This window comes from Pseudorasbora parva, chromosome 22 (genome assembly GCF_024679245.1).
Source record: "Pseudorasbora parva isolate DD20220531a chromosome 22, ASM2467924v1, whole genome shotgun sequence".
NCBI classification, from domain to species: domain Eukaryota; kingdom Metazoa; phylum Chordata; class Actinopteri; order Cypriniformes; family Gobionidae; genus Pseudorasbora; species Pseudorasbora parva.
In genome coordinates, this window is record NC_090193.1 from 8,179,143 (window position 1) to 8,201,798 (window position 22,656).

Consider the following 22,656-nt stretch of genomic DNA (forward strand, 5'->3'; position numbering starts at 1 on the left):
TGTGGACACGGGTAGTTGAGCTCAAATGGGGTTGGCTGTGAAGTGGTTTCGTCTGAGTGACGTGTGCATGTTTGAAAGGCTTTGTACGTTGTGTTGGTTGCTGCAAATCTATCAGTTGGTATTTTTCAAAGCGTCACTATCTGACAATGAAAAGAGCTTTATCAAGACCTCAACAACTCAGAGAGCAGCTCCTGCAAGCCGTCGATGCTCAAAATAATGTGAGTAAATATCCATATTGGATATGCATCATTAGTATTAGCTGTCACTTAATGTAATCATGCAATAATGGCATTTTCTACTCAGTCATTCTATGATTGATGAGCTATTAATGCTATTAATTTATCTTATAATAAATGCTTTTTATTCCTTAAATTAATTACGGTAAATTTCATTACTTTTTGTCGTTGAGATGAAAGACAAACAGTGCCACCTTTTACCTGAACAAATATTATAAGTGTGCATCCTTTTATAACTGATTATATAATTTATTAATGACTATTATAATTTCACATTTGTTACATCCAAGTAAAATAAAGGTTGGTTTTGTTTTATTTTAAATCTCACTGTGGTGAGGTTTGTTTTCGAGACAAGCTCCCGAGGGTCTTATTTCACACGAATATGCTAGAATTTCACATTTGCATTTTCAACCATAACTGATGACTGGGATCTGAAAGTGCCACTGCTGCAGGTGCACATGTGAGAGTTGATTCAAATACACAAGGCCCATTTACTTTCATGGATAGAACTTCTAAAAGGAACAGGGGCTGAATTCCTAACATACAGAAAAATGATTAATCATTAATCAGTTAAAGTCTTTTTTTAATGCATAGAGAATATGATGAAAGTCTGAAGTGACATTAGCATAACTTCTACCAGATACAGGACATGATGGCTGCACTGGACGTGATATGCTGTCTGGAAAGTTACCCCATGACTAAAGAGGCTCTCGTGGTAAGATACTATCTCAGCATGTTTCGATTGAGTTTATTATCACAACAGATGTCACACTGAAAATAAGAATTAAAGACTGAAATCACTCTTAAGCAGATTCACTGAGGCTTCACAAATGCATTATATAAAAAAAATGTAATCTAAAGTGGCATTTATTTGAAGGACAAAAAGCACACTTTCAAGTGAAACATTTAAAGCTGCAACCCCTAACTTTTTTGGTTAAAAATACATTTTTGAGCAAGTACACAACAAACCAGTATGCAAAACTATCTCCTTACCTAAGCTCCATTCACAAAAGTAAACTTGTAATAATAATGTGTAATAATTTGAGTGGTATGGATTTCAGCTGGAAATTCAAGCATGCCTTTGCATCATTTCGTCAGGTCAAGAAAGAGTCCGGCTTGTAGTAACGCGGATTGGACCACAATCATGTTCTTCAGCAGATCATTTATAGCCTTTTCTCACAGCAGATGGAATAATTAAACTCATCATTTTGATGGCGGGTTGTAATCCAGAAAGGCCCAAATGACAATCATCAGTGACAACTGGACATTCACTCGTACGTAAAAGCGAAAAATTAGACTGTACAGAAATTGAAAGCTACAGCTAACACTAATACACACTAAATACACATAGTCACACAATGCTGATACTGTTAACGTTAACAATTTGAGAACAAAGTATAACAACAATAATAATTTGCACATTTGATGTGACATGAGCGATCGTTAGATTCAATCACCGTTGGTAGTGCGATTTATTGTAATGTTTGTTCCCAAAAGTGGCAGACATGTTACTTACTTGTTCAGACGACATTTTCATTAAAATCTTATTTAGATTAAACTCTAAGATGTAGAATCTGTGATTCTGAAAGACTGAATGCCACACACACTCCTCACAACATTAGATTCATCCGCCCTGAGGAGCTTCGCCAAAGCACAACTCGCATACAGATGATAACTCCGCAAATAACTGCAATGGCAACACAAATGAAAACCTTACAGACTGCTGCTTAATTTAATCAGTTAATTTAGTTAAAAAGGGTTAGTTCACCAAAAAAATGAAATTTATGTAATTAATGACTCACCCTAATGTCGTTCCTCACCCGTAAGATCTATACTGTCCATGTCCAGAAAGGGAATAAAAACATAATCAAAGTAGTCCATATGCGACATCAGTTAGTTCATTAGAACCTCTTGAAGCATCGAAAATACATTTTGGTCCAAAAATAACAAAAACTACGACTTTATTCAGCATCGTCTTCTCTTCAGCGTTTGTTTCCAAACCTCAAATAAAGATTCAAACGGTTATGAATCATCAGATTGATTCATGATTCGGATCGAATGTCTAACTGCTGCAATCACGTGACATTGGCGATCCGAATCATGAATCAATACGCTGACAATGCTGAATAAAGTCGTAGTTTTTGTTATTTTTGGACCAAAATGTATTTTCGATGCTTCAAGAGTTTCTAATCAACCCACTGATGTCACATATGGACTACTTTGATGATGTTTTTATTCCCTTTCTGGACATGGACAGTATAGTGTGCATACACTTAGATACGCTGTCGGACTAAATATAAAATATCTTAAACTGTGTTCTGAAGATGAACGGAGGTCTTACGGGTGAGGAACGACATTAGGGTGAGTCATTAATGACATCAATTTCATTTTTGGGTGAACTAACCCTTTAACAAAGAAAAAAGTACTGTGGAATGAATACAAATGAAAACAAAACATGTGACAATTTGTGGTTGTCAAACATTAGTAAATAGTTAATGTGATAAACTGTGAAAGTATTCTTTTTTTTTTTTTAAATGAAAGTATTTATTTTATTGTATTATTTGAAATATTAATTTTCCAAAAAGAATTTACAGCATTGTTATGCCAGTCTTCAGTGTCACATGATTCTTCAGAAATCGTTTGAATATGTTGATTTGCTGCATTATTAATGTTGAAAACAGATGTACTGCTCAATATTTTTGTGGAAACCATGATTATTATGTTTTTCTTTGATCAACAGAATGTTCATAAGAACAGCATTTATTTGAAATTTTATAGGTTTAAGGGGGGGGGTGAAACACTCAGTTTCAGTCAGTGTCATGTCAATCTTGAGTACCTATAGAGTAGCATTGCATCCTGCATATCTCCGAAAAGTCTTTATTTTTTTTATAATTATATAAGAAAGATGCGCTGTTCCGAGTCTTTCCGAAAAAAGCCGAGCGGGTGGGGGCGTATCGTGTGAGCGGAGCTAAATAGTGACATGTGCGCGCTGCTGCTATTGTGTTGAGTCGAGTGCGTCGTAAAGCTGTGTCATCCCTAACAGCGGGAAAAAAACTTTATTCAAAATAAAAATATGGCTTTTAATCAGATACAGCCATACATCTATGATCCGGAATCAGACCCAGAGGTTGCAGTTGAACAGGAGCAGCAGCAAAAACGACTAGAGCAGGACGCCTCTATGTGGTACAAGTTATACACTAACTATATAATATGCTTAGCGGCTTGTGTTATTTACATATTTATACTTGAATTATATCGTCGTATTTTTGTCTTTGAAGGTGTACATGTGGGAAGTGCAGTTGTGCACGTGTGCAGACAATTGTAACGTTAGTAAGCGGACTGGTTTTGCACGGCAGGCTAAGTTAGTGTTTACATAGAAAGACACGGAATAGTAGCGCATTTGAATGAAGAAGCGTGCTTATTTAGTTCAACATATTTCCCACCTCTTTGTGTATTGTTGTTTGGAGTGCTTTTACAATACACAAACATAAAGTTACACATATAGTGGCCAGCTAAACAAATGTACACGCACTACACATCGCATGCTCCATTGATCAATTAACTATACGTGATCATGTTTGGGCTACTTGATGAGCATAGGCAAAAACACAGACATTTGAAGCAGTCTTACTCACAGCCTGCGGTTCTAACGTTGGGACCTTTATCGTTGGGACTGCTCCATCCTTTAGCAATAGGCGATTGGAAAATCCGGCGTCAAGCTGGGCCTTGTTTATGAAACAGTCGGCACCGAAATGCAGCGAACACTGTAAAAAATTGTGTTGTAAAATAACGGTAATCTACTGGCAGCTGTGGTTCCAGCAATGTACTGTTCATTTACAGCCCTCTACTGTTTACATACAGCTCTCATTTTTTACAGTATTTTACCGTAATAATACCATGAAAGGTAACTTTTAATTTGGAAAACTGATCGCTTCAAACAGTTCTCATTTTAAAACTAGTATTTATAGGTGTTTGTATCGTAAAACTTCATTTGAGTCATTACACACTTGTAAGGTGTAGTAGTAAAATGATTTAGAAACATGACTTTAACTTCAATCTTTGCGGTTCGTTGTGAGCAATAGCACACACGTATGTGATAAATTACTCAACAAACGGCTCAAAACTGCATCAGCAAATACAGTCACTGCCGTTAAATAAAGCATCAGGCAGCATATCATCAACGTTTCTCTGCTCATCCTGGACTGAAGCACAGGCTCTACTCTTCAGAGCAATGGTAACCTACAAAACTAATGAATTCAACTAAAAGATCTCTTCTATATCATCTTGTGCAACAACACATAAACACAGGTCATTTTAATATTTACTCTCCTTATCAGTTACTGACTTTGCCCAACTTTTTTCTATTAACTTTCACTAATATTTCAGTGAAAATATCTTGGTTCATCTGGTAAATCTGACTGTTACGTTTTACAGTATATTACTGTTTTTCCTTGATTTAACGGTAATCTACTGGCAGCTCTGGTTCCAGTAAAGTGCCGTTTTTTTACAGTACTTTTCCGTAAATGAATTTACAGTTTCTTACTGTTAATTTACGGTTCCCACTGTGGGTTTTTTCATCTAACCCCTTTAACCCTTTTAACCCCACAGCAAAATCTTCAATTTTAAATGAACACTGAAGAGTGTACACACTACAGAGTGTTAGAGTAATTGAAGCATTGATGAAGTTCATGAGATAATTAAGAGATTAATTAAGTGATAACTGAGAACACCTGTTAACAAGAATCACTGAAGGACAGAGAAACACAAGAACTACAACTGACTTCAGCCACAGCTTTAGATGAAATCAACTGAAGATAAAAGAAGACATTAAATATCTGAAGATCTCAGCAGAGGATTGAACAACTCCACAAACAGCATTACCAGCTTCACACATTACTAACCAGACTGACTTTATTTCTGTCAGACGTCTACAGAAGCTCTTATTGAGAATTATCAGATCTTTAGGTGTTGATGTTTAATAGAAAATATTTGGTCACCCTTATCGTGATCAGTGTTTGCTTCAGTGGGGCTCTTGGCCCTTGACTTTGTAATGATAGTTTTTCTTTGTCTGCCATAATAACTGTGTGTTTATTAAACACATTTATTATAGCAAAAAAGCCAAGAAAAAAAAAATGGTCAGAAAAGATTAACTATGTTTTGCTATAATTGTAATAGGATGTTTAGTTTGTTAATCTTGTCCAGTGTTTTTCCCTAAACAAACCCATTCTTTTAAAAACACATATCAACTCTTATTTTACGATATTAAACTGGGACCTTTCTGATATTATCAACCACTGATTAGGAATTAGTTATGAATGATTTATAAAGTCATGATTTTAACACATTGTTTGCTCTCTGCTGTCATTTAGACTCCCATAGACTTGAAGAATCAGCGTATGAATCTCAACAATGGTGACAATCAATAAAAAAAAAATGAACAGATCAACTCTGAACATCACAAAACACTACTTAAAGTCAACACAACAACAGCAGCAAAAATAAAGGCAAATAGTAAGAATTAAAGAAAATAACCAGGCTATTCAGCAGCATAATTTATTCGTGCCGCAATGCATGCTGGGAGTTTTGAGTGTCACCACGGCTGAGATTCATACGCCGATTCTTGATGTCTGTGTGAGTCAGATTGATTCAGATGTTTCGACCACAAGCTGTTCCCATGCTCTTCAAATTATCTGGTTGTTGCAATGATGTTATAAAATTATAGGGTTCAAGATTTACAAAAAATTAAGCATCAGCTATATGTTTATAGATAAGACCAGTAAATTATTAGTGAATTAAACCATTATTAAATAGTCAACATAACCAACTCATGTTTTTTTTTTCTCAGCTTTGCTTGCTAAATCAAATGTATTGAAATCACACTGTTACAGCAGCAAGAAAAAAACTAATGTTATTGTGTCAATGTTCAAGAGCCCAACTAAAGCAAACACTGATCACCATAATGGTAACGTCAGAAGAAACAATCAAACATCATCTGTTAATTCTCAATAAGAGCTTCTGTAGTCGTCTGACAGAAATAAAGTCAGTCTGGTTAGTAATGTGTGAAGCTGGTAATGCTGTTTGTGGAGTTGTTTAATCCTCTGATGAGATCATCAGAGATTTAATGTCTTCTTTTATCTTCAGTTGATGAAATCATGTTTCTCTTTCCTTCAGTGATAACAGCAGGTGTTCATCAGTGTCTGAATTCACTCTCTTCTTTCCTCTCTCTCTGTCGAGTGGTCTATATCAGTGAACTAGTGTAGGGAATAGTGAATGAGGGGATAGGGAGTGATTTTGAACACAGCCTCTGAGTGTCGACTTTAAGTCTGTTAATTCACAGTATATTACTGTTGGCTATTTTCTCGAAAATGACAAATATTACCCAGAATGCATTGTTTTCTACAGTATATTACTGTTTTAATGGAAAACAGCATTTTACTGTCAAAATGTGGCCGTTTTTTTACAGCATTTTTTTACAGTGTATAAACATTCGCGCAACTCAGTTGCTGATCCGGAAAAGCAAATTCCATCCACTGTTGCCTTACCGCGGGGTTTTTGGGGAATCTGTGCAGGACTGTCTTGGTCTGGCAACCAAAAACGCACTTTTTTGGTGACATTGTTAATTGTGCACATCACCTGTGCAGCGCAGCCTACGAGCCAGCGCTTTGATGGGCGTAGGCCGTTGCTTTCGCTCTCTCCCTCTCTCTCTCTCTCACGCTCTTCCGGTAGAATTGTCCGTAAGGCCCATACAAGGAAATTCCGCCCCCATTAACGTCAAGGGGACGCATGATCGCAAAAAACTTGCCGAAACTTATGACTAACCGGAAGTAGTATTTTTGACAAAGAAATACTCCCATCAAACGTCCACCTTAACTTTTGAAACTTTGTCTATGTTTAGTATGGGAATCCAAATCTTTAACAGTGTAAAAAGATCAGTATGCATGAAACAGCATTTCACCCCCCCTTTAACACTTTATTTTACAGCGCATTTATTACACACATTACATGCACTTACACTTATATGTAATGACATGTACTGTATATATTTTGTTCCAGGAAACCAGGCTTGGAAAGTTGATCAACGATGTGAGAAAAAGAAGCACAGACAAAGATCTTGTTAAACGTTTAAAAAATCTTTTAAGAAGTTGGCAGAGGCTAGTTGGAGTAAACGAAGCCACGGCAAAAGGGCTCTCAAGCTTTGTGGATTCAATTCCTGCTGAACGTATCCCTGGATCAGCACCAGCCCTCACAGGAAATTACAGCAGAACTATTTTCCATAATAACATTAGTCAGAGGGAAATAATGTCTCAGGGTTCTGTACCAGGTAAAACCATTAAATATCCCACCAATTTTAGAAAGAGTAAAATACCCGTCCTTGCCACGAAATCATATTCCTCGTCAATCAAGCATTTACAACAATTTGCAAGCTTGAGATCATCGCTGTCCAATCAGCATTTCCAAGACCAGCACTCAAAGTCCCAAAGACAGGCCACCTCTGCCGGCAGTGACACAAGGCACCTTATGGTGGCTGAGGAACCAGCACAATCCACCAGCATTACTTCTACACTACCTGTCAATTCTTCCATCCAGCAGTCATACATAAACATGCAACAGCCTTCAGACCTCCTCAACATACTCAAACCTGCTACGCTGAACGTTAACCTCTATGAGGTCTCCAGCACAGTGATCGAAACAAACATAAGGACTTTTGAAGATACGAAGAATCCACATAACCACACTGTGAAACTCGATGGATGTCCAGCAGAGTACAATACCAAAACTACACAACTTCAAGCAGGCAAACTAACGCAGGGCCCTCAGACTCGACAAATCCTACCTATATCAAGCAAAACATCTGACTGCCAGAGAGCATCAGGAAGTGAAATCCAAAGCCGTGAGCGTCTGAAACAAAACCTTTGTTTGGTCCACCAGACAAACCGGAGAGAGATGTCACTAAGGAAGATGATTCATAATAGCTTGCCGACTTCAGGAAAATCAGGGATGGACTTTTCTGTGGCTGAGAAATTCAAGCAAGAGCAAAAGAATTCAAAAGTGTGCAGAAAAACACATGCGTTTATACCAGATTTCCCTGTTACAGATCTTCCTGGGGTCGGCCGAGAGATCACAGAGCGAGACCTTGTCAGGATACGCAGTCATCGATGGCATGGTGTGAATGGCTGTTATGATAATAGAAATAACTGGTATGACTGGACTCAGTCCATAACCCTGGATCCATATGGAGATGGGAGTAAACTTAAGATCTTGCCTTATGTTTCCATAGATTACAGACTTTGAGTCTGCAAAGGCATTTTTCTTAAATCTCCAAATGTGGTTTCTTAACTATTTTAGACCTGTGTTTCTCTATTCTTTGTGTTACTAAGCATATACTATGAATATGTCCTGAGTTTTATCAATGTACCAATGACATGACACATTTTTCATTCCAGAGGTAAAATTGCATAGTTTTCTGTATGGGAGACTGTAGAATTAAACTGCAGTTCCTCAATATCTCATGTAGATGGCAGAATTTACTTACAAATTTCTCATCTGTACTGAATAATAAAAGTGCCCTGGCTTTCATGCAAGCGAAACCATTTTAACAAGGATTGTACAGTGTTTTCATCTTATAATATAATGTTTTAATATAATAACATCCTGTAGTACGTTTTTATATGACTTTTTGTATTATACCCTAAATACTGATTACTTGCATAGTTATCTTTTTATTATATATTATGTTACATTATACTATATAGCCTAATATATGTAGCCCCTAAAAAGAACTGCTCATAATGTAAAAACTTCACATAATGTAATAAGTACTACATTATTATTATTATAATAAAATGTTCATAATGTAATACTTTTTTCAAAATGAAATAAAATCTTGAGTTCATAATGGTAAAGCGTTACATTATGAGAACTGTATTATATTTACATTTATTCATTTATCAGACACGTTTATCTAAAGCGACTTAGCCTAAAAAGGGGGAGAGCAATAGAAGCAATCAGACAAACAAGGCCAACAGCATGCAAGTGCTGTAACAAGTCTCTATTCTTAGTTATTCACAGAACAACGTTGGTGTTTTTTTTATAAACTTAAAGAAACTTTTTAAAAACATATAGAATATTTAAGTTAGTCAAGTGCTAGTCTTTATTGGTCAGGTGCTGCTGGAAAAGAAGTGTCTTTAGATGTTTTGTAAAAATGGCTACAAAGTCGTCTGCTTGAATTGAGATAGGCGGGTCATTGCACCAGGTGGGAACGGTCCAGGTAAAGGTCAGTGTGAGTGATTTGTGCCTCTTTGGGATGGCACCACGAGGCGTCGTTTACTTGCAGAACGCAAGCTTCTGGAGGGTGCGTATAGTGATGTGCACAAGTGAGTTTAGGAGAATTGGTGCAGAGCCTGCAGGTTGATATGCAAGCAAGCACCAGTGCCTTGAATTTGATGCAAGCGGGGTATACAAAAGTTCTGATTTTATTTATATATTTATCTGGATTTCAATTTTTAAAAAATGTACTGTAAGGTAATACGTAAAATATTTATTTTTAGAAGCTTTTACAATAATGAAAATATGATATGTTTTTAGTGAGTTTATAATGTAATACATTTCGGTAACACTTTACTTGAAGGGGTGTGCATAAGACTGACATGACACCTTCATAATCATGACATGACACGTGTCATGAATATGAAGGAGTTTTTGTGCATGTTTATGACAACTGTCATTAAGTGTCATTCGCTTAATTATGTCATTTTTAATGCAATGATGACATTTCGGAGATGTCTTTGTTATGAACACTTGACATAAACCAATACATCATAACCTGTCAGTGTCTTTGTCATGACAACTTGACATTACCAAGACAACATAACCTGTCATAAACATGACATAACAGATTATCAAATTTAAGAAACTACTTATCTTATAGGGTTAACCTTAAACTGCCATGTGGTTGGTATTGATGTTGACTGAGGCCATTATAATGTCATACATCTTTTTCAGTGGCACAAGTTTAATTTGTCATTAAAATGTAATTAGGTGTTAATACGCTGTCAAATAATTTTTTAATAACAGCATCATTAATATTTTTCAGTTCATAACGTTTTATTTTATTTTTTAAGTTTAAAAATAAAACCACCAGCTTCAACAGAAGGTTAGATAATAGACAATTTCAAATGTCTTAAAAATATGAAAAGGAGTTCGAGAAATAAAATCAATCATTTAATTTTTAAGACCTGCCCTCTCACAGAACTGACTCTTAAAAACACAAAGCATGAATTTATACACAGGTGACCAGCACCAATTAACGCAAAAAGGGGAAAACACATACACAAATAATGGCCATTACACAAAATAAACATATATATATATATCAACATCATATGCACACATAAACAAACACAGAAAAATAACACTTTATCAAATTACTTCACTTTATAAATTATCTTCCGATGTATAAAAATAAGAGGAATAGTCTTTAGAGCCCCACCCCGGGCTGAACAAGGAATGGTTGCCGCTACAGCCTAGGCAGAACATTATATATAGGGCCAACGTTTCCGCCCGAACCCCTTTTGACGGTGCACCAGAACACGGGACTCCGACATAACAAACAGACAAACAAAGAAATGGTAAGAATAAACTCAAACTATTCGTTAAAGAGTGAGCGAAAGTTTAAATAAAGTATATTAAACCCAAAATAACGTTGTTGTGAATTGTTTTTACTTACTGCAAACTAAATTGACATTAAACACCTAAACAAACTAACCTGACTGAGGCTCTGCCAACATCTGTTACAGCGTACACATAACCAGTGGTGCCACCATAGACATCATCATATAGGTGTATATGTCTATGCCACTCTATCATTTTGAGTTATATTAATAGTTTTTAATGACTCTGTGTACGATTACCTCCATGATGCCTTATTTCAGGTCAAGCTAAATATTCATGACACTGTTATAAAATAATTTGACAGAGTATTGACACTTAATGACATGTTAATGACAAATTCAACTTGTACCACTGTAGTTTAGGTCAAGAAATATATTCATGACAATGTTATAAAATAATTTGAGTATTGACACTTAATGACATGTTAATGACAAATTCAACTTGTACCACTGTAGTTTAGGTCAGGTAATATATTCATGACAATGTTATGAAATAATTTGACACAGTATTGACACTTAACGACATGTTAATGACAAATTCAACTTGTACCACTGTAGTTTAGGTCAGGAAATATATTCATGACAATGTTATGAAATAATTTGACACAGTATTGACACTTAATGACATGTTAATGACAAACTCAACTTGTACCACTGTAGTTTAGGTCAAGAAATATATTCATGACAATGTTATAAAATAATTTGAGTATTGACACTTAATGACATGTAAATGACAAATTAAATTTATAAAAAAATCATGACATGATAGCCTAATGACAGCCAACGTCAAAACCAACCACATGACAGTTTAATAATAATAATAATAATAGATTTGATTTATAACGCACTTTTCATTCCGAAAGAATCTCAAAGTGCAACAAAGGGAAAAAATAACAATACATGAATAACAAGTAAAAATTACATCTCAACATCATGCCGGATGCTGATGACGCTAGCCTGGTGCAAACTTCAGCCACCATGCAGTTCAAGCCCGAGGGAGACCACCAGTGAGCAGCCGACACCCAGAAGAGAGAGCAGCCGCAGCGAGCAACATCAAATGTCCTTCACACCAAAACCAACCACAAATTCAAACAAAAACAGAAGAGAAGCGGTGAAAAAACGGCAAATAATGTCCTCTCAGTGGCTGCCAGCAATCAGCAACAGTCCCAATTGAAGCTCTGTTAGACTAGTCACAAAAATAAGAAAATAAAATCTAAATTTAATAGTAAAGTTAACATGATTTGTGGGTGGAGAAGCGGCGAACAGACAACGCCAGCGTCCTCTCCCCCACGTTGCCTAGCAACTAATGTAATGTAAACCCAAAAAGCTAAGTAGTTTCTTAAATTTGATAATTAATCTGCTATGTCATTTCATGTCTGTTTATGACAGGTTATGTTGTCTTGGTAATGTCAAGTTGTCATGACAAAGACACTGACAGGTTATGATGTATTGGTTTATGTCAAGTTGTCATAACAAAGACATCTCCGAAATGTCATCATTGCATAAAAAAATGACATAATTAAGCGAATGACACTTAATGACAGTTGTTATAAACATGCATAAAAACTCCTTCATATTCATGACACGTGTCATGTCATGATTATGAAGGTGTCATGTCAGTCTTATGCACACCCCTTCAAGTAAAGTGTTACCTACATTTCTCATAATGTAAAAAAAATCATAACATTATGAGCTCAATATTTTATTTCATTTTGAAGGAATTATTGCATTATGAACATTTTATTATAATAATAATGTAATATTTTTACATTATTCTTAATATACATTAATATACATTATGTGCAGTTATTAGCCTACCTAATAAGTTGCTACAATGGTTGAATATTAAATAGGGGGATATAGCTCACACAAGTTACAACATTTTTGCGTTCTACCGAGAAACATAGCAAACTATAAAGCAAACTACAGAGAGAACGCAAAAGCATTTAATTTTCCCTCTCATCTCATAGGCTACATTTCAAATCTCCAGCAATAATACACTTTTTTTATTTATTTAATAAAAACAAGATATAAAGTTAACACAAAAATGTGATTACAGTTACTACAAACCGTAATAAATGAATGTGCATCTTCTGACAGCGTGTAAGGAGCTTTCAGAATTCAGAAATAACTTTTTGATGACCGTGATAGTAGGCTACCGTTGCGTATAGAACGGTAACTCTTCATTTAAATCAACTATTTACGAAAGCCCCCGAACAGAAGTAAAGACTGGTTTGCATTTAGAACAATTGTGTGAATGATTGACTCGCGGTCAGCTCTTCAAAACGAACCTGATGTAAACAGCCGCACACCTCCTGCACACCTCTACTAAAAACGCTCTCCGCTGGTTACCATGGTGACTTTTCGTAGGGGCGTGACATTGGCTCTCTCACGTGACTCCTCCACCAGCGATTTCTCCAGAGTAGCTCGTCGCGTCGTGGCTTGCGCTGAAAGATGGCCGCGGTGGAGCAGCGCCCGCCCGTGCGAGAGGGAATGCGGATCGCGGTGCTGTGTCTGTGCTGGTACACTGTCAGCTCCGGTGGCAACGTGATCAATAAAATCATCCTCAACAGCTTTCCCTACCCGGTCACGGTATCGCTTTTCCATATAGTCTCCATCATCGTGTTTCTCCCGCCGCTACTACGAGCCTGGAGCGTCCCGCGAGCGGAGGTACCGGCCCGCTACTACCGCTGGTACATTCTGCCGCTCGCCTTTGGGAAATACTTCGCCTCCGTCTCGGCCCATTTCAGCATATGGAAGGTTCCGGTGTCGTATGCGCACACTGGTAAGTGACGGGAGGCGGTCAGTTATTCATATCGGCTTATTATTATAACAGGCCTTATTATTTAAAACCAATGAAAGTGAACGAAGCCAACCAGCCTGATCGGATGTGTCGATTGGCTCGGTTCGTTTAATCGAGTTTAAATAAACGTGCGTTGTTTCTGTTGCGCTGTCTTACGTTAACCCTTAACCACAGCTGGGAATCTAGCAATCGGCGTTCCCCCGACATTTAAACGTCCAGTTTCACCTGAACATAAAAATAAAAAAATAATGATGATTTAATGACTCCTTAACTGCTTTGCGTCCGATGTTTGATAACATTACACTTTATTGAAGTAGTCTCAGACGACGTCATTTCCGCACTCTTAATACATACTGCCACATCATCCACCTGCGTGGCTTTACGGACAAGTTTGAGAAGCCTTTTGTTTATGGGACAAGCTGCCTCCATATTATTATTATTATTATTAAACACTGCTGTTAAAACCATGATAGAATAAAAAACTGTATCTGTACTATAACATCATGCCATTTAGAACAGCATTGACATTGACATTTCACACAGTGACCAGTGTTTTGTTGAGGCTTTTGCGATGTCAGGCTGTGGAGCTTCATTCATTTGTTAATCAAGTTCATCATGCATAAAAATTTCGAAAAAATATAATGATATTCAGTTTTATTTATCCAAACTTACTTCAAAAGTATGCAGAAACGTTTAATTACAGTTGCAAGAAATGAACTGCTTGCAGATTTTGTGAAAATGTGAAAAATGTAAACAAAATTAATGGTTTATGAACAATCAGTACTGTGTCGTTACCTGGATTATCCACGGCAGTTTTATTGTTAATTTGTGATTGTTGTACTTGAGTCTCTTGTTTGTCCTGAGCAGTTAAACTGCTTAATGTTTTTCAGAAAAATCCTCCAGGTCCTGCAAACTCTTTGGTGTTCAAAGTACATTTGCCATGCCATCACAAAACTTGTCTGTGATGCCTTTTTATAACTTTCTTCTTCTACTTAGTTTCCATTTATGCAGATTGCTTAGTCTAGTCAGAATTTCTATTGGAAAAAGATTTGGTCTCACTTTAGCCTTCCAATTTAACTAAGTATTAACTACGACTTTTTCCTTAAACTCATTGTTGCTGTTTAATTAACAGTGTTGGGAGTAATGTAAGGCATTACTAATTAATGTTAAGTAATTTTTTACTAGGTACACTTTCAGTAACGCTTGCGTTACAATACACTTTTAACCCAAAATTTAACTGTTAACCCTTGAGGAGTGTCGTGAGGCATGTTTTCGGCCTGTGCTCACGCTGGCCAGTGGAAAAGCGGCCGTGAGATGGACGTATGCACATTACTTCAAGTTTGTCAGAGATAAGGGGAAGAAGAACGTAATAGTCAAATCATTTCTATGGACTACAATGACTGAGGCTGAGGGTTGGTCCTCCATTAGCACTTTATACTTCCTAAGAAAGCATACACTATGTTCATCATGCAGGTTTGTGTTGTTAACCTCATGAATTCAAAGAGAAGAAAATAATGACAACAATAAGAAAACAAAAAATGTGCATCTTGTAACGGCATTAGAGTTAACATGCAGTTCTTTTGTGTCTAATATGAATAGACACAAAATATTGCCAGATAATCACTTTACCGCTACCATACTTTTAACAGACTTAGATCCTTTGTGATTCTGTCTGTCATCCTTTCTTGGATTGTCTTGAGCCTTCACTTTGCCAATTATATGCTATATTGTTAGTAGCCTGGATAGCCCACAGTCATTATGCTACATCATATCACCTTCTACTGGATGTAAAATGCTCTGTAGTAGCCTACATTTTGTTATTTTAGAATGTTTAGTTCTAAAATGTTTAGTAATTTTAGTGAAAGTAACTCAAAATTAATATAGGAGTAATGTAACGTATTACAGTTCAGAGGCAGTAAATAATTGCTTTTAAATAACAGTAACAATAATCTACTATAATGTATTACAATTTGGAAGTAACTTGAACAACACCTAATTAATAGTTAGTATGGAAGTTAAGTTGAGGTCTTGGGTATGATTAAGGGATGTAGAATACATTTGTGCAGAATAAAACATTAATATGTGCGCTATAAGTACTAATAAATGGTTAATATCCTAGTAATATGAATGCTAATAAACAACTAGTTCTTTTGTTAACCCCTTTTGTTGATTTTATTTTTGGTTTTAGTGTCAGATGACCTACGATAAATTCCGTTCACTGCGACAACTGATGGATTTGAGTTTGTTCGGCTGTAGATGGCTTTAAACAGCTGTGCGTTTTAAATATGAAGCAGCATTAGTGCAGGAGTCAGCAGGGAGAGTGTGAGTGTTGTTTCTGAGGACTCGACTGCAGCTGAGATGTTTCAAACACCAGGTGCAGTCACAAGACTTTACAGAAGAACATGTGATGAGGCTAATGGCTGATGTTATTAGATGAGGGAATGATGTATGTCTTCTTTTCATTCCCTACTTCCTAGTGAAGGCCACCATGCCCATCTGGGTGGTTCTGCTGTCACGGATTATCATGAGAGAGAAGCAAACCACAAAGGTTGGTCTTCCTCTAAACATAGTTAGAAATAAGTCATGCATGTACCAAATAATATATATATATATAGATAATGGTTTTAATAGTCACAGATAGTTTTTTTCATGTTTGATGAGTTTGGCCTTTTCCGACAGGTTTACGTGTCTCTTATCCCCATCATTGGAGGTGTCCTGTTGGCCACGGTCACTGAATTGTCCTTTGACGTCTCTGGATTGATCAGTGCTCTGGCAGCCACGCTCTGCTTCTCACTACAGAACATATTCTCCAAAAAGGTTCCTATTTCTATTAAGTTATTGCTTTCATTTAGAATAAGTCTGGGATGAGTTCCTGTATGAAATGATATTTGTGGTTGTTTTAGGTCTTGCGTGACACAAGGATTCACCATCTCCATTTGCTGAACATCTTGGGCTTCAATGCACTTTTGTATATGCTGCCCACATGGATTTTAGTGGACCTCTCCTCCTTTCTGATGGAAGGAGACCTGGTAAATATGTTTTGAATAATTTTTTTTTAAATTATTATTTTTTTTATGAATATGAAATAAGATGGTGTTTTACATAAAGAATTGTAGTATTGTGTGACACTGTTTTTGTTATTGTCCTTCCAACCTTTTGTAATGAAATTAAGTGTTCTGTTCAGACATAAATAATACATGTAAAAATATAATTATTTCAATTAATTTGAAAGTAAATATGAAAATATTTACTTACAATCTCCAATAACAATCAATCTCCAATAACAATTGGAGAAGGTGGTGGTGTATTTAATTATGATAAAAATAATGTTACAGAGCAAGAACATAAAATGTTGCTAAAAATATTCTTCATTGTATTTATTCAAAATGTACTGTTCAAAAGTTTTGTTCAGCAAGGATGCATTAATCAACTAACTTGTTAGAAAATGTTCTATTTCAGATAAATGTGGTTCTTTTGAACTTTCCTGTCATCTAAAGTCAAGTCGCCTTTATTTATAGTGCGCTTTTTACAATGCCAATTGTTTCAAAGCAGCTTCGAAGAGTTAACAGGAAAATAATGCTACTGAATTTGATTCGGCTGTATAGCCGCTCTGGAGAAAACGGTGATGTCATCCAGCTCATTTCAATTATCATAAAACGACAATGTGGGCAGATCAGTAATTAAGTTGATATAGCTAATTATGTTTAGTAATTACATTTATTTGGATATTTAGTTGAAAATGTAGTATCCCCAACTGAGCAAGCCAAGCCAAAGGCGACAAAGGCCCCATTGCCACCAAAATTACCTGGAACAATTTGTCCCAGGAACACATTATCCCCCAGATCTGCTGCTGTCTGAGTTTTCATTGTTGTCTAAAGTACTGTGAATATTAGTCCGATAGCCTAGGACTGCACACGACTTTCCAGTTCCCACTGGCTTTCGTCCTTCGCATATAAGCTTAAAGCCTGAACCTAGTCGTCGGATATTCAGTCATATTTTTTAAACTCCATTGTTGATTTGAATTGTTAGGGGACAACAGTTTAAGGACCCAAGACTGGTTGTGAAGAACAAAGATCAAGAGTTAGGAGTGCAATTAATTAAAGAGAAATGTATTGAAGAATAGTTTGCAGTTTCATTAGCAGAAGCCAGTTTCAAGTCTCACAAGGAGTTCGTTGGCCACACTCCCTCTCTACCAGTCCCTTCTTTCGTACATAAAATTGTCCCAACAGTTATACTGTTTTCAAGGCCTATCCACGTCATTACTAAAAGTTAAATGATTCTCATTGGCTAAGAGAAAATAGACAGTCATGGAAAATTTCCACAGTCAGTTAATCTGATTCACGTCTCCATAGATCGCTTATTGACGCTTTCACACAGAATTAGGCCCGTAGTGACCTTCCAGGTCTGGAGCAGGTGCCAGCTTGATCTGTAACTCAGAATACTGCGCATATACACAGATACACAGTTTCTCCAAGGTTGGAGTTGATTAAGCTCCAGTTCTGACCAGAAAGTTCCCAAAACATACTGATAAGGTGCTTTCTCTCAGTGAGTGGTACAGACAGTATTCACCATAATCCTTTAGTGTTTTGGTGAAAGGAAATATAATATAAAAAGAAATCAAAGACAAATCCATATTTCATATCTGGAAGCTGGGCTAAGTGAGCATGTACTGTTACTGCATACTGCACTCCTGTCATGTTAGGAGCGCGTGATACCTCCAAAATCCAAACCCAAGAAAGCAACCCCAAGATCCTTAGTTCCTGGGTAAAGTTCCCACGATGGAAACGTGTTGAAGTTAGAATCCACTCACCGCTCAAGTGTTCAGACGGGAAAGTGACGTCCATTCGAATGATCTACATTTACAAACCACCGTTAATAGTTAATGCACAGAAAAAAATAGTTTGTTGAGGTAATCTTTAATCAAAACCTGAAAAGTAACTTCTGGTCTGGAAACGGTGTTCCTTCTCAGTTGACTGCAGTTTGATGGCTTGGGTTTGAAAATCCTTAACCCCTCAAACTCAACATCAACATCTCAAAAGAGATGAAGAGGAGGAGCGCTGCCCTCTATTTAATATTTCTTTTCACTTGGAAATGCGTCACAGCACTGAAGAAACTCACTTGCAACTTCCGGTTCCCTGGTACTTGCGTAACATGTCGTTCCAAACAAGGAAGACTTTTGTTCATCTTTGGAAAACATATGAAGATCTTTTTGATGAAATCTGAAGGTTTCTGTCCCTCCATTAACAGTATACCACAACTACCACAAAAAGTTAATAAAGAGATGAAGTAGGGCTGGGCGATAAATCGATTTTATGGATTAATTCGAGTTTATGACGATTTTTGTGAATGAAAATCGGTTTTCTCTTTAAAATCCGCCGACGCTCCCCTCTGGGCTCCCGTAATGGCTCAGCACTCCCCGCGCACGTTTGCCACAGAGGTACACACAAACAACAAGGATAGCGTCAACATACAGTGTAATTGGTTCAGTTTTTCACCGAACAGTTAACAATACCCGCTGCAAAGTGTGTTTGAAGTCTGAACGGAACCGCGCTAGGCGCTATACTCATTTAAAGCTGTGCTGACGCGAACGCAGCGCGAGCTCACACACGGGCCAATCTCGTGACAGACACGATACACAGCGCTGGTGATCCAGTGAGAGACTGTTTAAATCAACACACCATCGCTACTGTGATCTAGTGGAAGCGGTCGGTGCACAATTCTGTTATAAACCACAGATATCAGATCAAACAGAGCTGAGCGAAGGTCAGGGGTTTCAGTCACAAATCACCAACATTCACCATGATTTACTATAAAACCACATGGATTTAATGTTGTTGTTGTCATTATTTATCTCAGGATTCGTACAACCTTTTGAGATCGAAATTCAAGCACTTTCCAATGGTTTTCAAGAGCTTCACACTTATTTCCAGCACTTCAAAGCTCTAAATATCCGATTGTAATGTTATTTTTAATGTGATGGTTTGTAAAACTAAAAGTTTAAAGGGGGTCTTGTGAAAGAAATAGTGGAATGTTTTTTTTAGTTTATTTTTTTAAAATGTGTAATCCATTTTGTAGCATTTTTATTTTAAAAAAGATATGAAATGCCCACCACTATAACCAGCAGAAGAGCACTTATTGATTTATTAGCGATTTCCACTCCCTAATGTATGGAGAAAAGTACGAAGTCACAGTCTCAGGAAAAACTAAACTTTTCTTCAAATTGTGACTAAATTACAGTAAAGTAAAGAGCTCCTTTAATAATCACTGAAGCTGTCGATCAGTTCAGTGTGAGACTATTGAAAAACAATGCTAATCTATATTTAATAAGAGCATAACATTTACATTTTCCCTATACTTTTTTTGCACATTACTGTTGTTAATAAAAGTTAATTTTATCTGCATATAAATTCATAAACCTTTGATATGTATACTGTATATTGCAAAAGATAAATAAATGGTGCCCATTTATACTGTGGAATAGTCGGGGGTTATTCACATGCTGAAAGTTTTGCACCCCAGGTGACACTTCTACCAAGCCGCAAATATTTAATTTTACCTAAACAAAATAAAGTTAAAACTTGTTTTGAACAATTTCTTTGTCATCTGCAGATTGATTTTAAGTAGGAGGGGGAAAAAATAGTTTTAAATCGTAAATCGAATTTTTAGTGAAAAAATCGGGGATTTTTTTTGGGGGGCCATATCGCCCAGCCCTAAAATGAAGCGGTTTAGTCCAATTTTTCTGAAGTGACTTTATATGATGAACCGATTTAATTTAGGCTTTTATTCACAACAAATCATGTCTGCGGTTGGCTACATTGCTCACTGCTGCAAGAACGCAATGTAAATTGAAAACTTTGACACTCACCAGAACGCGAACACAAATACGCACTTGTTTGCCAAATCTGTCTTGCCAATATGCTATGGATTGTTATGGAGTGCAGGTGAATCACTGTGATTTAAGTAATCACGCCCACGCTCATTTTTGTTTTGTTCTACAGATGGAGATTTCCAACTGGACGGGAACAATCATGCTGCTCTTCATCAGTGGTATCTGCAACTTTGCACAAAACATGATCGCCTTCAGCGTGCTAAACCTGGTCAGCCCACTCAGTTACGCCGTAGCCAACGCCACAAAGAGGATCATGGTCATCAGTATATCCCTACTGATGCTCAGGAACCCTGTCAGCACCACCAACATTATCGGCATGATGACAGCAATACTAGGTGTCTTCCTCTATAATAAGGTAATTTCCTTTTTTTAGGCATATCATTACACAAATGATGTGCAATTGCAATGCAAAAACTGTAACAATTCGAATTGTTTACCTCACCAGGCGAAATACGACTCCAACCGGGAGGCCAAAAAGACACCGCTGCCAGTTTCAACACAGGATTTGGTGTCATTCGAAAAGCCCCAGTCCAACGGGACCGGGCCCTTCACACACAGCTCAGACTTTCAGCACGGTCGGAGCACAGTACTCACCGACCACTTTCAGTACAGCCGACAGGCATACACAACGAATTACAACTCCAGTCAGTATGTTGTGTGAGCCGGGGCACTTCGAAGGACTCCAAAGACTATTCTCAGACCCCCGTACGTCAGTGGATGCATCTTTCATACGAACAAGGAAGTGTCGAAATGACTGGGAAAGGAATGTTGATTCACAAAATCCTACTGCTTTTCCCCCCACAGGCCTGTTATTTATTTCATTACAAACCTGTTGTGTTTTCACAATTATTTTATGAGGAAATTCTCTGTCGTATGTGTAGATTATAGGAAGGTGCTGGGAATTTTTGTTTATTATTTTTGCACAGGATGCATTTCAATGCATTTCAGAATGTAGCGTCTTCATCGCCATCATTGCTACTGCGAGTGACAGACAAACGGTCATATAACATACACTGGGTCACTGCAAATACAACTGCATCAGGGTATAAGTCAATGTTCTGATTTTGCGTTTTATTTGTAAATATTTTATTTATTTTTTTATAGAAGGTGCATTGGTTGATCATATCATGGACTGAAGACACACCCTTTTTTGAATGTCCAATATCTGTGAAGGAGTTTTTTTTTTTTTTTAAAGGTGTTTAAATCAGACAGAGGTCACTTGAATCATGATGTATATTCATATGCATGAAGATTATTTTTTGTATCTATATTTTTTTTGTACTGAAGTGCTGGAGAGGGGATTTCTTAGATACAATGGCCATAACGTATGGGTCCGTTTAATTAATATTGAATAGAAAGGTTCATTTAAAAAAAAAAAAAAGTTGGAAGTTGACATTCTATATTTCAAATCGTTTAAATTCGTAGTTACTCAAACTGCGTTCTAATAAGAAGTTGGTAATACTTTACAATAAGGTTAACATGTATTAACTAACATGAATTAACTTATCTTTGAGGTTACAAATCCAGCGATTCATTGTTTGTTCATATCACAGTGCATTAACTAATGTTAACAAATACACTAATACATACATTTTGATTTTAATAATGTATTGGTAACTGATGAAAAGAACATGAACTAAGATCAATAAACACTAGTTTGAAGTCCAGTTCATTATTTGTTCACGTTAATTAAATGAAACCTTATTGTAAAGTGTTACCAAAAAGTGAGGACAGCGATTTAATAACTGTTGGTTCCTCGACGGTGAACACTTGTTTAAAGCTGCAATATTGCTGGAGGCCTTTGGGGCCTTAAAAGAGTGTTTAAAGCCGAAGGTATGGACAAACCTTTGGGGTTAATTTGGTCAAATGTGTTAAACAGAGCTGAGAGTTCTACACCTTTATTAGTAGCTGAAAGCATAAGTAAACTAGCTAGAATATTTCTTTAAAAAAGGTGGGTGATGTCATAACTTTGATTTTGAACTTTCTTGTGGGCCTGCTTTTTGGGTGTTACTGACCCGTTATCGTCTTTCTTCCCAAAGTTATACCAGTTTTAGCAAA

At 36.7% G+C, this 22,656-nt stretch overlaps 2 protein-coding genes across 2 annotated transcripts; both read left to right on the forward strand.

Annotated features, from left to right (window-relative positions):
• LOC137058484 (mediator of RNA polymerase II transcription subunit 26-like) lies at positions 1-8,936 on the forward strand. The gene is made up of 3 exons (XM_067431767.1): positions 1-218; positions 877-951; positions 7,290-8,936. Exons 1-3 carry the CDS (start codon positions 147-149, stop codon positions 8,526-8,528), a joined length of 1,386 nt encoding a protein of 461 aa, XP_067287868.1. The 5' UTR covers positions 1-146; the 3' UTR covers positions 8,529-8,936.
• Positions 8,937-13,269: 4,333 nt separating this feature from the next.
• Positions 13,270-22,265, forward strand: slc35e1 (solute carrier family 35 member E1). The gene is made up of 6 exons (XM_067431241.1): positions 13,270-13,691; positions 16,187-16,257; positions 16,389-16,526; positions 16,613-16,738; positions 20,708-20,953; positions 21,044-22,265. Exons 1-6 carry the CDS (start codon positions 13,361-13,363, stop codon positions 21,257-21,259), a joined length of 1,128 nt encoding a protein of 375 aa, XP_067287342.1. The 5' UTR covers positions 13,270-13,360; the 3' UTR covers positions 21,260-22,265.
• The last annotated feature ends 391 nt before the right edge of the window (positions 22,266-22,656 follow it).